The 20,261-nt window shown below is 40.0% G+C and overlaps 1 protein-coding gene across 2 annotated transcripts in view; it reads right to left on the reverse strand.

The window, feature by feature from the left end:
• LOC128642390 (mitochondrial import inner membrane translocase subunit tim16) overlaps nt 1–20,261 on the reverse strand; it is a 353,230-nt gene that overhangs the window by 36,116 nt on the left and 296,853 nt on the right. For both annotated transcript variants that reach the window (XM_053695146.1, XM_053695144.1), the window contains exons 18-23: nt 17,304–17,390; nt 17,076–17,218; nt 14,218–14,322; nt 14,004–14,089; nt 13,017–13,158; nt 7,780–7,869 (exon numbers count right to left, since the gene is read on the reverse strand). In XM_053695146.1, coding sequence (XP_053551121.1) covers nt 7,780–7,869; nt 13,017–13,158; nt 14,004–14,089; nt 14,218–14,322; nt 17,076–17,218; nt 17,304–17,390 — 653 coding nt within the window. The remainder of the gene's footprint in view (nt 1–7,779; nt 7,870–13,016; nt 13,159–14,003; nt 14,090–14,217; nt 14,323–17,075; nt 17,219–17,303; nt 17,391–20,261) is intronic.

Raw genomic sequence — 20,261 nt, forward strand, 5'->3', positions numbered from 1 at the left:
CGTGCGCTGTGGGACATGTGCTTTTATGTCACATCGTCCTTTATTTTCGGCATGATGAAATAATATCCAGCTGTGATAATCTACTTCAGACAGATTGGTCTTTTATATTCTCATCACTGTAGATCCCTCTAGAGCAGAGGTTCTGATTTCAAATGAGCCCCCGTAGATGTGTCTACGTAGGGGAAGTTAACACAACCCGAGAACGGTTCTTTCTACAATAACAGGTTTAGGATTTATGTAAATTAATACTATTCACAACAGAACCGATGATATCACTGCAGCCTTATCTGGCAGGCAAGGGGTTAAAGGGACATTAAAGTCATTGTTTCTTTGTTGCATTTAAAACAGAGAATTTTACAATCAATATATATATATATATATATATATATATACATACACAGTATCTCACAAAAGTGAGTACACCCCTCACATTTTTGTAAATATTTTATTATATCTTTTCATGTGACAACACTGAATAAATTTGTTACAATGTAAAGTTGTGAGTGTACAGCCTGTATAACAGTGTAAATTTTCTGTCCCCTCAAAATAACTCAACACACAGCCATTAACGTCTAAACCATTGGCAACAAAAGTGAGTACATCCCTAAGTGGAAATGTCCAAATTGGGCCCAAAGTGTCAATATTTTGTGTGGCCACCATTATTTTCCAGCACTGCCTTAACCCTCTTGGGCATGGAGTTCACCAGAGCTTCACAGGTTGCCACTGGAGTTCTCTTCCACTCCTCCATGATGACATCACAGAGCTGGTGGATGTTAGAGACCTTGCGAACCCCCACCTTCCGTTTTGAGCATGCCCCATAGATGCTCAATAGGGTTTAGGTCTGGAGACATGCTTGGCCAGTCCATCAGCTTCTTTAGCAAGGCAATGGTTGTCTTGGAGGTGTGTTTGGGGTTGTTACCATGTTGCAATACTGCCCTGCGGCCCAGTCTCTAAGGGAAGGGATCATGCTCTGCTTCAGTATGTCACAGTACATATTGGCATTCATGGTTCCCTCAATGAACTGTAGCTTCCCAGTGCCGGCAGCACTTATGCAGGCCCAGACCATGATATTCCTACTACCATGCTTGATTGTAGGCAAGAAACACTTGTCTTTGTACTCCTCACCTGGTTACCGGCACACAAGCTTGACACCATCTGAACCAAATAAGTTTATCTTGGTCTCAACGGACCACAGGACATGGTTCCAGTAATCCATGTCCTTAGTCTGCTTGTGTTCAGCAAACTGTTTGCGGGCTTACTTGTGCATCATCTTTTGAAGAGGCTTTCTTCTGGGACAACAGCCATGCAGACCAATTTGATGCAGTGTGCGGCGTATGGTCTGAGCACTGATAGGCTGACCCCCCACCCTTTCAACCTCTGCAGCAATACTGGCAGCACTCATACATCTATTTCCCAAAGACAACCTCTGGATATGACGCAGAGCACGTGCACTCAACTTCTTTGGTCGACCATGGCGAGGCATGTTCTGAGTGGAACCTGTCCTGTGAAACCGCTGTATGGTCTTGTCCACTGTGCTGCAGCTCAGTTTCAGGGTCTTGGCAATCTTCTTATAGCATAGGTCATCTTTATGTAGAGCAAGAATCCTTTTTTGCAGATCCTCAGAGAGTTCTTTGCCATGAGGTGCCATGTTGAACTTCCAGTAACCAGTATGAGAGAGTGTGAGAGCGATAACACCAAATGTAACACACCTGCTCCCCATTCACACCTGAGACCTTGTGACACTAACGAGTCACATGACACCGGGGAGGGAAAATAGCTAATTGGGCCCAATTTGGACATTTCCACTTAGGGGTGTACTCACTTTTGTTGCCAATGGTTTAGACATTAATGGCTGTGTGTTGAGTTATTTTGAGGGGACAGCAAATTTACCCTGTTATACAGGCTGTACACTCACTACTTTACATTGTAGCAAAGTGTCATTTCTTCAGTGTTGTCACATGAAAAGATATAATAAAATATTTACAAAAATGTGAGGGGTTTACTTACTTTTGTGAAATACTGTATATATATATATATATATTGTATAATTTTTTTAAGCTTTGATTCTGTGTTGAAATGCTTATATGGTGTAAGATGTGGGATGTGTCCTTATCAGCCAGTGAGCAATCTGATCCTATGGATAAGCAAATATGCACTTAAAGAGACAGTGTAAAAACAAAATGCTGTTATATAGAGTATTTTATAATTGCACTATTGCTAGCATATAACTGTTTGTTTAATCCATGCAAAGGGGTTAAACAGAGTAGTCAGCTCCAGAGCAGCAATGCACTACTGGGAACTAGCTGAACACATCTTGTGAGCCAATGACAAGAAACAAACTGGGGATTAGAGGCAACGCACATGTGCCTCTTGTTGTTGGCTCACCAGATGTGTTCAGCCAGCTACCCATAGTGCATTTCTGCTCTGGAGCGGACTTTGAATTTTCTTTTTTCTACTTTTATGTCCCCTTAAATTATGAATCATTTTATAAGACAGTCTCAAAGTATTTAAAGGGACATGAAACCCCCAAAAATTATTTCAGGATTTAGGTAGAACATACGATTTTAAACAACTTTCCAGTTTACTTCTATTATCAAATTTGCTTAATTCTCTTGGTATCATTTGTTGAAGGAGCAGCAATGCACTACTGGTTTCTAACTGAACACATGGGTGAGCCAATGACAATCAGTATATATATGCAGCCACCAATCAGCAGCTAGAACCTAGGTTCTTTGCTGCTCCTGAGCTTTCCTAGATAGACCTTTCAGCAATGGATAACAAAAGAAGGAAGCAAATTAAATAGAGGGATGGAGAGAAAGAGCAAAAGAGAGGGATGGAGAGAGCAAAAAAAAAGAAGAGAGAGACAGAGCAAAAGAGAGGGGAGAGAGAGAGAGCAAAAGAGAGGGGGGAGAGAGAGAGCAAAAGAGAGGTGGAGCGAGAGAGAGCGCAAAAGAGAGGGGGAGAGAGAGCACAAAAGAGAGGGGGGAGAGAGAGCGCAAAAGAGAGGGGGAGAGAGAGAGCACAAAAGAGAGGGGGGAGAGAGAGAGCGCAAAAGAGAGGGGGAGAGAGAGAGCACAAAAGAGAGGGGGGAGAGAGAGAGCGCAAAAGAGAGGGGGAGAGAGAGAGCACAAAAGAGAGGGGGGAGAGAGAGCACAAAAGAGAGGGGGGAGAGAGAGAGCGCAAAAGAGAGGGGGAGAGAGAGAGCGCAAAAGAGAGGGGGAGAGAGAGAGCACAAAAGAGAGAGGGGAGAGAGAGAGCGCAAAAGAGAGGGGGAGAGAGGGAGCGCAAAAGAGAGGGGGAGAGAGAGAGCGCAAAAGAGAGGGGGAGAGAGAGAGCGCAAAAGAGAGGGGGAGAGAGAGAGCGCAAAAGAGAGGGGGGAGAGAGCGCAAAAGAGAGGGGGGAGAGAGAGAGAGCGCAAAAGAGAGGGGGGAGAGAGAGCGCAAAAGAGAGGGGGAGAGAGAGAGCGCAAAAGAGAGGGGGAGAGAGAGAGCGCAAAAGAGAGGGGGGAGAGAGAGAGAGCGCAAAAGAGGGGGGTGAGAGAGAGCAAAAGAGAGGTGGAGCGAGAGAGAGCGCAAAAGAGAGGGGGAGAGAGCACAAAAGAGAGGGGGAGAGAGAGCACAAAAGAGAGGGGGAGAGAGAGAGCAAGGGGTGGGACCGTTGTACTGCAAAAAATGGCCCGTGTGAACGTGCTTTAGGACTAGTTACATATAAAATATTAAAAAATATTCATAATAATTATTTTAAATTATTATACATACTGTAAAATATTCTAAATAATTCTAAATAATTGTCTGCTTTGTAATTTTCCCTATGGACCTGCACCTTGGCAGGCCCGGAGTTAACTGCCTGTGATTCTGGAAATAGTGTAGCTTTAAGTAAGTGCGATAGCAACCAAAGCTGAGTCTGTTTAGGAGTCATGGGATGTGTACCCGGTCCGGTATAAGTGTGCTGTCCACTTTTCCTTATTTTATATATACTGTACACACACACACATATACAGTGGATATACAGTATATATATATATATCAGAAAAGACAAGCACTCCAGACTCCAGTCCAATTGCCTGGGGTGAAACAGAAGAGATGCACAACAAGTAACAGAGAGTGCACTCACCAGGACTTATCACAAGTTTTATTTCCTAAATGTGAACGTTTTTGGGGGTTTAGCCCCTTCCTCAGACATACAAAAATAAATCTTTAATAAATAAAACTTGTGATAAGTCCTGGTGAGTGCACTCTCTGTTACTTGTGTATATATATATATATATATATATATATATATATATAATATATATATATATATAATATATATATATATATATATATATATACTGTATATATAATCATTTTAATAATTATTATTAATAGTTTTTAAATTATATATGTAATTCAAGAACAAGATTTAAAATGACTAATGTTTTATGTGCGCAAACCTGACACCACACTTTAGACCAAAAGTATGAAGCGCGTTATGCATATTTTACATTCCTATGTTCTTCACATAGATTTTTTTTTAAATATACATTTCTATAATAATAATAATATATAATAATTATATATAATGTTAATGTAAAATAGATAGCTATACCTATATATCTATAGGAATAGATATATGGGTATAGGTATATACAGATTATATATATTTATATAGTCTAGCCCAGAATGTCCAAGAGTGACTGTTTCATTTCAGAAGGGGGACACCTTATAATAGTGAGGAGGAAGGTGCTGCTGCAGTGATGATCCGCCGGGTACAGGAAGCAATGCGGGTCAAACCATGTATGAACAAGGGGAATGGTGTGGAGCCAACCAAAAGATAGCAGCGGACTACCGCAAAAAAATGCACAAAAAGAAGAGGTGGAAGGCTACTGAGCATCAGTAAAACGGTATATTTATTTCCAATGTTAAAAAATACACATGAAGGTGAACAAAGTCACAAACAAACAGGGAAGGAGACAGCAGTCTAACATGTTTCACGCATACTTGCGCTTAATCATAGATGCTCATCTATGATTAAGCGCAAGTATGCGTGAAACATGTTAGACTGCTGTCTCCTTCCCTGTTTGTTTGTGACTTTGTTCACCTTCATGTGTATTTTTTAACATTGGAAATAAATATACCGTTTTACTGATGCTCAGTAGCCTTCCACCTCTTCTTTTTGGACACCTTATAATAACATATTTACATGTTTGAGTGACATTCAAATATGAGGTTTGTCAAGCGTAGCGCTACCTTAAAGGAATATTAAACACTAAATAAATGCCAGATAGAATGATACATTCAAAGAAAAGATTAGTCTGAGAATAACATGTAGATGTATTTTTAAAGTTTCATTAGCTCTTTAAATACTGACAAAATAAGAGTATAGTTTTGGTGTCTATAAAACAATGGGAGAGTTGCCATGTTGTAACTTAGGTTACCTTCTCTGCTGTGGCCAATTAGAGACAGTTATAAATAGGTCACTAGAGTGAGCAGCCAATGGCTGTGTGGAATATAACAGTGTTCTGCACTTCCATTTCTAACAGGAACTGAAAGCTCACAATTTCAGAATGGAATTACAGGAAAAAGGGACAAAATAAATAATAAAATTATATTGCAAAGTTTTTTTTATATATACGATTTATCATTTTATGTTACCATCTCAAAGTGTTTAATGTCCCTTTAAGCACCTAAAAATGAACCATTGTAACTGGTGCTCTTGATTTAAAACTATTGTATGCACTTCTAATTCAATATTGTCACTTGTACTTGTCGATGTGTAATCACTTCCAGCTCTGTACACTTATGAATATGATAAGCTTATGTTTGTGTATCTTATTCTAAACCTCAATAAAAAAATATAAATAAAGCCAGTTTTCAATATTTTAAAACATTTACTTTGTATGCAGCTATTTTGCCATTTAAAAAAAAATGGAATTTCTAATCTATTTTACACAGATCTAAACAAATAAAGGGATTACCTTTATCTGTGTACAAAGCCTGATCTCACACACACAAATTACCAGCTAAAGTAGCTGCCAACAGCTTCAAGTTTTTTGATCTGTATGTTCCAGGAATGACATGTTTTGAAGACGTGAACTAAAAACTACCCAGAGGTTGGGAATGAAAGATAAATGTGTCGTCAGCCAGATGATGGAAAAGCCATAAATATATAAAATCTCCAAACACTTCCTGAATCTCCCTCTCATGATTGAGTCTCAATAAACAAATCATCAAGATGAAAAATGATAAAGTTTATAACAGCAGCTGCTTTTTGTAAGTTTTATTTCACCAGAGGTAAGAGACTGAGATGGGAAGGTTTGATCTCGGAATGTCAGATAAGGCTGGTGATCTGGATAAACAGGAATGTGTAAACACGCTTCCTTTAGATAAATGGACATTAATTATCCTGTCCCTGCATTTTAAAGTGTGAAATATAAACAGCCTTGGGTGATGGTATTACTAATAAAATTCATTCATTCAATAAAAACAGAGTCTGCCGGTAGCTTGAAAACAAAAAAAAAAGTGGATAAAAATTTCCACATTTTATTATAAGCCCTGGCATGAATATAGTGCACTGGTTTCAAACCTGTCCTCAGGCATCCCTAACAGACCAGATTTTGAGGATATAAATAATCAGCTGCCTAGTAAACAGCTGCTCTCATCCAAGGTAATCCTGAAAACCTGGCCTGTTGGGGAGGTTTGAGGACAGGTCTGAAAACCAGTGATATAGAGTATACACATAGGTCTCCTCATAGTTATGTGTCCGGGTTCTTCTGTGTTGCACATTTACCAGGTTTTTCTAAGTAAAGTGAAGTTCGGGTCTTGCTGGCTAGTTGGGTGTTTTGAGACTACAATATAAAATCCTTGTTTCAGTTTTTATATTGCAAATGGAAATGGGCACCATATAGCTAGAGGTAAATACATAATCCCTGGTTGCCAGACACCTGATTTTGACATTTCAAAATCAATTATTGGGCATAAATAATCAACCATAGTCTCAAAAATGTGATATAGACCAGGCCTAGAAAGAGAAAGACCATACACACAATACACAAACACACTACATTCACGCTGTAATAGGGCAACTTGTTTATAGGTAGCAGTGGTCATTTTTAGAAATCAAAAGTTTTAACCCCCATTTTAGAGGGGTGGGACAGTGATCACATGATGATGTATGCAAACGCCTCACCTCTTCCTTGTTTGTGAGGTGAAGCCATGAAGTTTTCTGTAACAGTGATATTCTGAATAGCAACTAATGTTTTTCCCCCCAGCCAAGAGAATGCATTGTATAAAGTGTTTCAGTGTGTTGATAATAAATTCTAAAGATCATAATTTGTATGAAGTATTTTTTGAACAATGAATCTTTCCTTCAAGTCATTCATTATAAATAAAGGAGGAAAGATCACATTCACTAAAGGACATTTATCTAACATAATATAAATACAGAAAAACGTAAGTAACCCATAAAACTCACACTGAACAATACACATTACACACACACATTTTTTTTTTTTTTTTAAACATAGGCAATTCAATTGCAAAAATCTTATGTCACACACATTCATTATTAACTTTAAATTGGCATGCAATTATTAGTGACTATATTGAAACGCGGCCACGAACATCTGATTGCACGACCCATAAGAACTATTATTTTTGTTACCACAAGAATTGGAATTTCCGGTGATAGTGGCCGTGGTGAGGTATTTAGTGGCTCACTCACGCATGGCAAGAAGATTGTAATATTGCCCATAGATCGATATATATTTATTCTCATTTATGTGTAGTAACGAAGTCTCACCTTGTGAGGGTCACTGGAGATAAAACTGTTACATTCCAGGAAGTGGGGAGGCTCCTGTGTCACTTCGTACAAAAACATTCTAGTGTCTCCCTATAATAGCAGGAAAAGGAGTATGTGTGTTACGCATAGAGCATCAAATTAGACAGATGGCGCAACACAAAACAGATGAGAGACAAACACACAACAAATGGCTGAAACGTTTACATTATGAAGAGATGCCGATGACCTAGCAAAAGAGTAGAGTGACACATACCAAGTAATACAGCGCCAGGGCACACATTTAGCGACATAGGTTGCTGATTAATGGTCAGGTGACTCTTTTGGACTCGACCGCTGTAAGTAAAATGTGGACCGTTTGTATTTTGAATATCTTGGTCCCTGTGATAGATTCTCACTTTTTCTTTACACCTTTACATTCTGAAGTATGGAAATGAATCATCAATTTGGAGAAATTAGTTCTAAATTGTGTTTTCCAAGCCCCATGATACGTGATATTATTACATATGTCAGTGTCAGTTAAATCCTTACTGCAGTTAACATTACCAGGCTGGAAATGGTAGAACTGTGTAGTCTAATAGGCTGTCAAAAGGAAACTTAGTTTTACAAAGTGAACAGTATAAATGTTTGGTCTTAAACAAACCTTACCTAGGTTTAAGTTCATCCTTCTCCTCATTGTCTATCTCTAGTATTGGTATATTCTATGGGGCCCATTTATGGCTAGCCGGAAACAAAAGTTATGAAGCAGCGGTCTAAAGACCGCTGCTACATAACTTGTCCCCCTGCTCTGAGGACGTGGACAGAATTCGACCCGATCGAATACGATACGGTTGATTGTCACCCCCTGCTAGCAGCCGATTGTCCGTGAATCTGCAGGGGGCGGTATTGCACCAGCAGTTCACAAGAAGTTTGTCTCTTTACAATTTTACTACAACGCAAAATATCCTATAAAACACATAGCCATATTTAAAATGCTGCCGAAAACAAACACTTTTAGCTTAAAAATATACAGCTAGATTATGATTTGTGCGTTAGGGTAAAAGGGCCTAACGCTGCTTTTTTACGGCCGCTGGTATTACGAGTCTTGCAGGTTTAGGGGAACCGCACACTTCTTTAGCCTTACCGCAAAACGACTTACGTAAACTTCGTAAAGTCTTTTTTCTATGGGACTTCCATAGCGCCGGTATTACGAGTCTGTCCTGGGAGGCCAAAAAGTGAGCGGTACACCCTCTCCTGTCAAGATTCCTAACGCATTTAAAAGTCAGTAGTTAAGAGTTTTATGGTACAACGCCGTAAAATAAAACTCATAACTAAAGTGCTAAAAAGTACACTAACACCCATAAACTACCTATTAACCCCTAAACCGAGTCCCTCCCGCATCGCAAACACTATAATAAAAATTTTAATCTCTAATCTGCCGCTCCGGAGCCCGCCACCACCTACATTATATGTATTAACCCCTGATCTGCTGCCCCCAACATTGCCGACACCTACATTATATTTATTAACCCCTAATCTGCCTTCCCCAATGTCGCCGCAACCTACCTACATTTATTAACCCCTAAACTGCCGCCCCCAACGGCGCCACCAATATATTAAAGTTATTAACCCCTAAACCTAAGTCTAACCCTAAACCTAACACCCACTAACTTAAATATAATTTAAATAAATCTAAATAAAATTACTATCATTAACTACATTATTCCTATTTAAAACTAAATACTTACCTATAAAATAAACCCTAGGCTAGCTACAATATAACTAATAGTTAAATTGAATCTAGTTTAGGGTTTATTTTTATTTTACAGGCAAGTTTGTATTTATTTTAACTAGGTAGAATAGTTATTAAATAGTTATTAACTATTTAATAACTACCTAGCTAAAATAAAGACAAATTTACCTGTAAAATAAAACCTAACCAAAGTTACACTAACACCTAACACTACAATATAATTATATAAATTAACTAAATTAAATACAATTACCTAAATTAAATTAAATTAGCTAAAGTACGGAAAAAAAACAAAAACTAAATTACAGAAAATAATAAACAAATTACAGATATTTAAACTAATTACACCTAATCTAATAGTCCTATTAAAATAAAAAAAAGCCCCCCCCCAAATAAAAAAAACCCCTAGCCTAAACTACCAATAGCCCTTAAAAGGGCCTTTTGCGGGGCATTGCCCCAAAGTAATCAGCTCTTTTACCTGTAAAAAAAAATACAAACAACCCCCCCAACAGTAAAAACCACCACCCACACAACCAACCCCCCAAATAAAATACTATCTAAAAAACCTAAGCTCCCCATTGCCCTGAAAAGGGCATTTGCATGGGCATTGCCCTTAAAAGGGCAGTTAGCTCTATTGCAGCCCAAAGTCCCTAACATAAAAATAAAACCCACCCAATACAGCCTTAAAAAACCTAACACTAACCCCCTGAAGATCGACTTACCGGGAGACGTCTTCATCCAAGTCGGCAGAAGTGGTCCTCCAGACGGGCAGAAGTCTTCATCCAGACGGCATCTTCTATCTTCATCCATCCGGAGCGGAGCGGGTCCATCTTCAAGACATCCGACGCGGAGCATCCTCTTCTTCCGACGACTAAAGATGAATGAAGGTACCTTTAAGTGACGTCATCCAAGATGGCGTCCCTTAGATTCAGATTGGCTGATAAAATCAGCCAATCGGAATTAAGGTAGAAAAAATCCTATTGGCTGATCCAATCAGCCAATAGAATGCAAGCTCAATCCTATTGGCTGATTGGATCAGCCAATAGGATTGAACTTCAATCCTATAGGATTTTTTCTACCTTAATTCCGATTGGCTGATAGAATTCTATCAGCTAATCAGAATCTAAGGGACGCCATCTTGGATGATGTCACTTAAAGGTACCTTCATTCAGCTTTAGTCGTCGGAAGAAGAGGATGCCCCGCGTCGGATGTCTTGAAGATGGACCCGCTCCGCGCCGGATGGATGAAGATAGAAGATGCCGTCTGGATGAAGACCTGCCCGTCTGGAGGACCACTTCTGCCGGCTTGGATGAAGACTTCTCCCGGCTTCGTTGAGGACTTCGGCCCGGCTTGAATGAAGATGTCTCTCGGTAAGTCGATCTTCAGGGGGTTAGTGTTAGGTTTTTTAAGGGTGTATTGGGTGGGTTTTATTTTTAGGTTAGGGACTTTGGGCTGCAATAGAGATAACTGCCCTTTTAAGGGCAATGCCCATCCAAATGCCCTTTTCAGGGCAATTGGAAACTTTGTTTTTTTTAGCTAGTATTTTATTTGGGGTGGTTGGTTGTGTGGGCCTTTTAAGGGCTATTGGTAGTTTAGTTTAGGCTAGGGTTTTTTTTATTTTGGGGGGGCTTTTTTATTTTAATAGGGCTATTAGATTAGGTGTAATTAGTTTAAATATCTGTAATTTGTTTATTATTTTCTGTAATTTAGTGGGTTTTTTTTACTTTAGCTAATTTAATTTAATTTAGGTAATTGTATTTAATTTAGTTAATTTATTTAATTATATTGTAGTGTTAGGTGTTAGTGTAACTTAGGTTAGGTTTTATTTTACAGGTAGATTTATCTTTATTTTAGCTAGGTAGTTATTAAATAGTTAATAACTATTTAATAACTATTCTACCTAGTTAAAATAAATACAAATTTGCCTGTAAAATAAAAATAAACCCTAAGCTAGCTACAATGTAACTATTAGTTATATTGTAGCTAGCTTAGGGTTTATTTTATAGGTAAGTACTTAGTTTTAAATAGGAATAATGTAGTTAATGATAGTAATTTTATTTAGATTTATTTAAATTATATTTAAGTTAGTGGGTGTTAGTTTTAGGGTTAGACTTAGGTTTAGGGGTTAATAACTTTAATATAGTGGCGGCGAAGTTGGGGGCGGCAGATTAGGGGTTAATAATTGTAGGTAGGTTGCGGCGACATTGGGGGCGGCAGATTAGGGGTTAATAAATATAATGTATATGTTGGCGATGTTGGGGGCAGCATATTAGGGGTTCATAAGTATAATGTAGGTGGCGGCAGTGTCCAGAGCAGCAGATTAGGGGTTAATAATATAATGTAGGTGTCGGCGATGTCGGGGGCGGCAGATTAGGGGTTAATAAGTGTAAGATTAGGGGTGTTTAGACTCAGGGTTCATGTTAGGGTGTTAGGTGTAAACATAACTTTTATTTCCCCATAGGAATCAATAGGGCTGTGTTACTGAGTTTTACGCTGCTTTTTTGCAGGTGTTAGACTTTTTTTCAGCCGGCTCACCCCGTTGATTCCTATGGGGAAATCGTGCATGAGCACGTTACACCAGCTCACAGCTGACTTAAGCAGCGCTGGTATTGGAGTGCGGTAATGAGCAAAATTTTGCTCAACGCTCACTTCTTGTCTTTTAACGACGGGTTTCTGAAAACTCGTAATACCAGCGCTGTATGTAAGTGAGCGGTGAGAGAAAACTGCTCGTTAGCACCGCATAGCCTCTAACGCAAAACTCGTAATCTAGCCGATAGTGAGATATTTTTTCTTAAAGGGACATTGTATACTAGATTTGTCTTTGCACAAATGTTTTGTAGATGATCCACTGGTATAGCCCATCTAGGGGTGTTTTTGTAAAAAGGTATAATTTTACTTATTTTACATTGTGTTGATTTTCAGACTCCTAACCAAACCCCAAAGTTTTAGATGTATACTGATGTATACAGACTTTAGACTGCTTCTTTTTGTATAATGGGTCTGTTCATATGCAGGGGAGGGGGGGCTGCTCTTAGTCCCTTTCAGTGTGTCCCCCAGCCTAACCTCATCAACAGTGCTAAACTGGGAGCTTCTAAGTAAGTTTTTAAAAGGTTTTATACTGGATTTTTTTATCAGTATCTGTGAATAATCTTCTTTATAGTAGTGTCTATTACATGCAGTTAAATGAAAATTGGTTTACACTGTCCCTTTAAAATATGTCTGGACTTGCAGAGAGTGTTTACCTGCTATATACGGACAGGGATACAATTACTCAAAATGTTCCAACAAGGAGGGACACAGTGAAAGATAGATTCGGAATAAAATTGAGTAACAGAGCATTGTATAATTAAACAACATGGAGTGCAAAAGCCCTAGTAACCAGTTAAAGAGAAAGCTACACAGAGTATGAACACAAGTGACGGACAGCAATAGATAATACAAACAAGAATAATGACTTTGGCAGCTTGACACGTCAAGAAACAATATAACACCCAAACGCAGCACGCACCTTTCCTGTGAGTAGCAGGAGACCGGTGTCTGGATCGTAGTAGGGAATGAGGGTGGAGGGGGACACATCGAGGCTCTGTGAGGTGACAGGACCACTTGACAGATCCTCAGCGCTATACAGTAATAGCTGCCTCTCACTGCGACTGTGAGGAAAGAGCACATTGTCTTTAATACCCAAATAGCAGGCCAGCTATACACACACACAGTTAGAGAGGTGCTGCACTAGCAGGTATAAACCACTGTTCCATAATATATACAAACACATAAATATAAATGTCTATATTCATATATATTTAAATCTGCTGCCTATCGCTGCGCGACTTAGCCCCTTTGCTGCGCTAGGTTCTTTGCCGTGTCTCACAGCGTGAGAACGAGGCTCCCATTGGAGCCTATGGAAGCGCGCTGTATTGAGTGCAAAGCGTCCATGCAATGCGAACGCATTTGCACGTGCGGTGGTATTACAAGTGGATCGCAAATATCGTGCTCGGGAAAGTGCTTTAAATAACCTTTGTTCATTAAAAAAAAAAAATTTAATGTGCAGATGCTGCTCTTTTACATAAACAATTAAAGATTTTTGAGTTTTACGTCACATTAAATGAAAACAAAAATGACACTACTAAAGGGATATGAAACCCAAAAAATATTTTCTTTTGTGATTCAGATAGAGCATACAATTTAAAAAAGTTTCCATTTTACTTATTTTATCAAATTTGCTTTGTTCTCATGTTATTCTTTGTTAAAGAGATAGTGCTCTTACAAAACTGCTGATATATTGTGCTCCAGAGTTTACGTCCCTGCTTTTTAACAAAAGATACCAAGAGAGCAATAATAGAAGTAAATTAGGAAATTGTTTAAGATTGCATGCTCTATCTGAATCATGAAAGAAAAATGTGGGATTTCATGTCATTAATATTTTAATATACGAAAATTATCAGCAAAATTTGGGCACACGCTGCCACCTCTGTTTTAGACACACTGCAGATCTTACCCGTCAAATCCGGAGACAAGCAGGTACTTTCCATCACACACCCACACAACACGAGCGCCACGTGCACCCTCGGGTCCGGCTCCCTCCTATAAGCACAGCCAACAAGAACTTAATATTACGGTGCTTACCACAAACACCCATTTGTAACCCATATATAAACCACTTTTTTCTTCAATGATTAGTCCCATATTTATATCCAGTCCATTTCCCTGACCTGACACGGCTGTTTAGACGTCCGAGGCTCATAGATACGGATTTTCTGGTCTTTGCTGCAGGTAGCCAGGTATTTACCCTCTGGACTCCAGGACAGAGAGAAGATCTGCAAGAGATAACAAAGCGTTGCTGTTCATATAATTTGTCCTCATTCCAATCTATTAGATATTGCAATTCATCCAATTAAGATGTTGTTGGCTTCTCTTTTGATTATACAATCAGAACGTCATGTTTTCACACAGCAATGTAAACAGAAACGAAATATTACAAAACCTATACGCAACCGGGTACAACAAAATCTCTTTGTGAATCAAATATCTCCACGGAAACAAACTTGCTGCAACATTGCCTCCAACTTGAAAATGGCGCACTTCAAAAAGTACTCGCCCCTCATCTCACATTTGTGAGTTGCAAGTGAATCCCCATTATAATATATATAGCGAAAACATCTGGGACCACAAAAGCACTTTTAAAACTTTACAGAACAAACTGATTGAAACAGCCTCAATAAACCAGTACACTGTAACCTATCCACAGAAATAAAAAACTAATCGAACCAACTTCCCAGCTGCAAGATCTGAAACTCTACAGGGGTAATAATGTTCTTATGAATTCTGAATACTTGACGATACTGTGGGTAAAAAATCCGGCCCATGTCAAGAAATATTAATATTCTTTTCATTTTTTTTCAAGGATTTAAAAATGTTAAAATTATTCTTACTTTGCAAAACAAACAGGTGGTGGACCTAACCTGGCTTCTGGGTCATAGTTTTTCTACCTTTGCGATAACCCACTATACAAGTATATTTATGGCTCAATAACACCCCCTATACCTTGTAATTCAACATCCTATAAGTGATGGTAAATCCTAGCGTTTGTGAAACGCTAGGATTTACCATGGGAACAAATGAAAGGGGACTTTCAGTCATGAAGTGTAAAATACTTCATGCTGAAAGTTCCTTTATTTGTTTGAAGCGTTCGCCACAATGAGCTGCTCAGGCAGCCCACGGCAGAATGCAATTTTGCTGAGAGGTGACGTTTCCATCTCTAAACAAATAGCCGTGCGGGCCAGCTGGTGCCAAGCTAAATAGCCTGCACGGCTATTGGCTAAGAGGTGGAAACAAATGCTAGGATTTACCACCACTTTAATTCCAATTAATCAGAAAACACTTTCCCAGCCGTATGTCGAAGGGTTTTGGGACTTATTCAAATTCAGCAGTGGTGACCTTTTTAGGCAGTTGCGTGTAGCCTATCTTGCCAGTTTACACAGGTTTCGGTGCATTCTCAGGTCGTATGTTAGAAAATGCAATTGATTTGGTTAATAACAAATATAGCTCAAATTGCACTTTCAGATGATAAAAATTGTAGTTGAATTAACGTTTATAACATTATATTATTATTGGTTATTTGTAGAGCGCCAACAAATTCCGCAGCGCTACAAACATAGGCGGAATACAAGAAAACATTTATAGGGATCAGACGGGTAGAGGGCCCTGCCAAGAGTCGCACTGTTGTAGGCAGCTCTAAAGAAGGTGATCTACAAACAGCTGGGCTCTTAGGCTTACAAGGGGAAAGCAATGGAGGAGTGGAACTGGTATAAAGTAAGGTTAGCATAGGTTGTAAGCATCACTGAACAGTAGAGTCTTCAGGGAGCACTTGAAGTTTTCAAAACTTGTGGAGCGAGGCAGAGAGTTCCACAAGATGGGAGCCAGTCTGGAGAAGTCCTGTAAACGGGAGTGTGAGGAAGTAACAAGAGAGGAGGAGAGTAGAGGTCGTGAGCAGAGCGAAGAGGACGGGAGGGAGAGTATCTGGAGACAAGGTCTGAGATATAGGGGGGAGCAGTGCAGTTGAGGGCTTTGTATGTCAGAGTGAGAATTTTGTTTTTAATCCTGGAGGCAAGAGGAAGCCAGTGAAGGGATTGGCAGAGAAGTGCAGCAGATGAAGAGCCTGGCAGACGCATTAATTATGGATTGTAAAGGAGCTAGGTGGCAGCTGGGGAGACCAGAGAGGACAGAGTTGCAGTAATTGAGGCGGGAAAGGATGAGAGAATGGATTAAAATCTTAGTTGTGTTTTGTGTAAGGAAGTGTCTAATTTTAGAGATGTTTTTAAGGTGGAAGCGGAAGGCTTTAGCCAAGGACTGAATGTGAGGAGTGAAAGAAAGATTTGAGTCAAGTGTGACCCCAATACATCGGGCATGCGGGGTAGGGGTAATGATGGAGTTGTTGACAGTTATAGAGATTGGGGGTGGAGAGTTTGGAAGAAGGGGGGAAAATAAGGAGCTCAGTTTTGGAGAGATTTAGCTTGAGGTAGTGAGGACATCCAGGAAGAGATGTAAGAAAGACAGTTAGTGACACGGGTTAGCAAGGAAGGAGATAGCTCTGGTGTAGAGAAGTAGATTTGATTTGGGTGTCTTATAATAAAAACAATGATATAAAACTGCTAACGGCATACATTAAAACATATAATAAAGTTATTATTAATATTAAATTTTAAAAACCTCCATGTTTTACTTTTGCTTTGGTCCCATATCTTCTGTAAATACCTCTATAATACCTTAAAATGCCTGTGATAAACCTGTTTCTTATAGTTTTTTGTTTGTTTTTAATTCTTTAACTACTTTTTCCAGTTATGTAATTTACTAATTTTAGTGTTTTGCTTCTTTAAACAACGACTCCTCAAATGGATTTGAATGGCTTAAAATATGAAGCAAAAGTATAGGATGTCTTAACACTGGAATTCGTATAGATTGCAATGGAAACCCTATATTTTATATCTATATTATATATCTCTTTACAAGTCAGTATTATCAGTTTGCGTATTATTATATTGCTCTGTCTGTTGAGCGTAATTCTAGTCACCTGGTCTCCATGACCCTGCAATGTAAGGACATTCTGCCCAGTCTGCAGATTCCAAATGCGCACAGCTAGGTCGTAGGAAGAGGAGGCAAGGATATCTGAGGCGCAAGGATGGAAACGCACGGTGTAAATTCGTTCATTGTGACCTAGAGGAGAGTATTGGAATGTCACAGAATGAACAGAAATTCCCGGCAGGTTGGCACATAGCTTATCACGGTGAGGGTTACTCACCAACCAAGACTTGGTCAGGTTCCGTGAGTGTCTCTGTCAGCCCTTTCAGTGGAATCAACCAGACGCGGATCCGCCCATCCTCCCCTCCTATTTGCGAGTAAACAAAAAACAATGACTCAAAACAAGATTGGTCAATAACAACATTTTAAGACTGTTTTGTTGTGACACAGCGGTTTGTTAAAGGGCCATGATACCCAAATGTTTAAACACTTGAAAGTGATGCAGTATAGCTGTAAAAAGCTGACTAGAAAATATCACCTGAACATCTCTATGTAAAAAAGAAAAATATTTTACCTCAAAATGTCCTCAGTAGCCACATCCCATTGTAAAGGACTTCTAAACAGCAAATCAGTATGTCTGTACCGGGACAGCTAAGGGAGTGAGCTTCGTGCACACTCATCTCATTTCCCTATTCAGTTTAAGGAAGTTTACTATGAAATCTCATGAGAGTTAAGTCAAATCTCATGAGATCACAGTAAAAGAGTTCATGACCTCAGCACTGTTGATACTGATCGGCTGCTGTTCATTTCTTCATTTTTTTTTTTTTACCTGCAGCTGAGTATAACTTTTTACACAGAACTTACTCTGCTGAGCTGAGGAGATTGTGAGGTAAAAACAGAATTTATGTTTACCTGATAAATTTCTTTCTCCAACGGTGTGTCCGGTCCACGGCGTCATCCTTACTTGTGGGATATTCTCTTCCCCAACAGGAAATGGCAAAGAGCCCAGCAAAGCTGGTCACATGATCCCTCCTAGGCTCCGCCTACCCCAGTCATTCGACCGACGTTAAGGAGGAATATTTGCATAGGAGAAACCATATGGTACCGTGGTGACTGTAGTTAAAGAAAATAAATTATCAGACCTGATTAAAAAACCAGGGCGGGCCGTGGACCGGACACACCGTTGGAGAAAGAAATTTATCAGGTAAACATAAATTCTGTTTTCTCCAACATAGGTGTGTCCGGTCCACGGCGTCATCCTTACTTGTGGGAACCAATACCAAAGCTTTAGGACACGGATGAAGGGAGGGAGCAAATCAGGTCACCTAAATGGAAGGCACCACGGCTTGCAAAACCTTTCTCCCAAAAATAGCCTCAGAAGAAGCAAAAGTATCAAACTTGTAAAATTTGGTAAAAGTGTGCAGTGAAGACCAAGTCGCTGCCCTACATATCTGATCAACAGAAGCCTCGTTCTTGAAGGCCCATGTGGAAGCCACAGCCCTAGTGGAATGAGCTGTGATTCTCTCGGGAGGCTGCCGTCCGGCAGTCTCGTAAGCCAATCTGATGATGCTTTTAATCCAAAAAGAGAGAGAGGTAGAAGTTGCTTTTTGACCTCTCCTTTTACCTGAATAAACAACAAACAAGGAAGATGTTTGTCTAAAATCCTTTGTAGCATCTAAATAGAATTTTAGAGCGCGAACAACATCCAAATTGTGCAACAAACGTTCCTTCTTTGAAACTGGTTTCGGACACAGAGAAGGTACGATAATCTCCTGGTTAATGTTTTTGTTAGAAACAACTTTTGGAAGAAAACCAGGTTTAGTACGTAAAACCACCTTATCTGCATGGAATACCAGATAAGGAGGAGAACACTGCAGAGCAGATAATTCTGAGACTCTTCTAGCAGAAGAAATCGCAACTAAAAACAAAACTTTCCAAGATAATAACTTAATATCAACGGAATGTAAGGGTTCAAACGGAACCCCCTGAAGAACTGAAAGAACTAAATTGAGACTCCAAGGAGGAGTCAAAGGTTTGTAAACAGGCTTGATTCTAACCAGAGCCTGAACAAAGGCTTGAACATCTGGCACAGCTGCCAGCTTTTTGTGAAGTAATACCGACAAGGCAGAAATCTGTCCCTTCAGGGAACTTGCAGATAATCCTTTTTCCAATCCTTCTTGAAGGAAGGATAGAATCCTAGGAATCTTAACCTTGTCCCAAGGGAATCCTTTAGATTCACACCAACAGATATATTTTTTCCAAATTTTGTGGTAAATCTTTCTAGTTACAGGCTTTCTGGCCTGAACAAGAGTATCGATAACAGAATCTGAGAATCCTCGCTTCGATAAAATCAAGCGTTCAATCTCCAAGCAGTCAGCTGGAGTGAAACCAGATTCGGATGTTCGAACGGACCCTGAACAAGAAGGTCTCGTCTCAAAGGTAGCTTCCAAGGTGGAGCCGATGACATATTCACCAGATCTGCATACCAAGTCCTGCGTGGCCACGCAGGAGCTATCAAGATCACCGACGCCCTCTCCTGATTGATCCTGGCTACCAGCCTGGGGATGAGAGGAAATGGCGGGAACACATAAGCTAGTTTGAAGGTCCAAGGTGCTACTAGTGCATCCACTAGAGCCGCCTTGGGATCCCTGGATCTGGCCCCGTAGCAAGGAACTTTGAAGTTCTGACGAGAGGCCATCAGATCCATGTCTGGAATGCCCCACAGGTGAGTGACTTGGGCAAAGATTTCCGGATGGAGTTCCCACTCCCCCGGATGCAATGTCTGACGACTCAGAAAATCCGCTTCCCAATTTTCCACTCCTGGGATGTGGATAGCAGACAGGTGGCAGGAGTGAGACTCCGCCCATAGAATGATTTTGGTCACTTCTTCCATCGCTAGGGAACTCCTTGTTCCCCCCTGATGGTTGATGTACGCAACAGTTGTCATGTTGTCTGATTGAAACCGTATGAACTTGGTCCTCGCTAGCCGAGGCCAGGCCTTGAGAGCATTGAATATCGCTCTCAGTTCCAGAATATTTATCGGTAGAAGAGATTCTTCCCGAGACCAAAGACCCTGAGCTTTCAGGGATCCCCAGACCGCGCCCCAGCCCATCAGACTGGCGTCGGTCGTGACAATGACCCACTCTGGTCTGCGGAACGTCATCCCTTGAGACAGATTGTCCAGGGACAGCCACCAACGGAGTGAGTCTCTGGTCCTGTGATTTACTTGTATCTTCGG

This window comes from Bombina bombina, chromosome 11 (genome assembly GCF_027579735.1).
Source record: "Bombina bombina isolate aBomBom1 chromosome 11, aBomBom1.pri, whole genome shotgun sequence".
Taxonomy (NCBI): domain Eukaryota; kingdom Metazoa; phylum Chordata; class Amphibia; order Anura; family Bombinatoridae; genus Bombina; species Bombina bombina.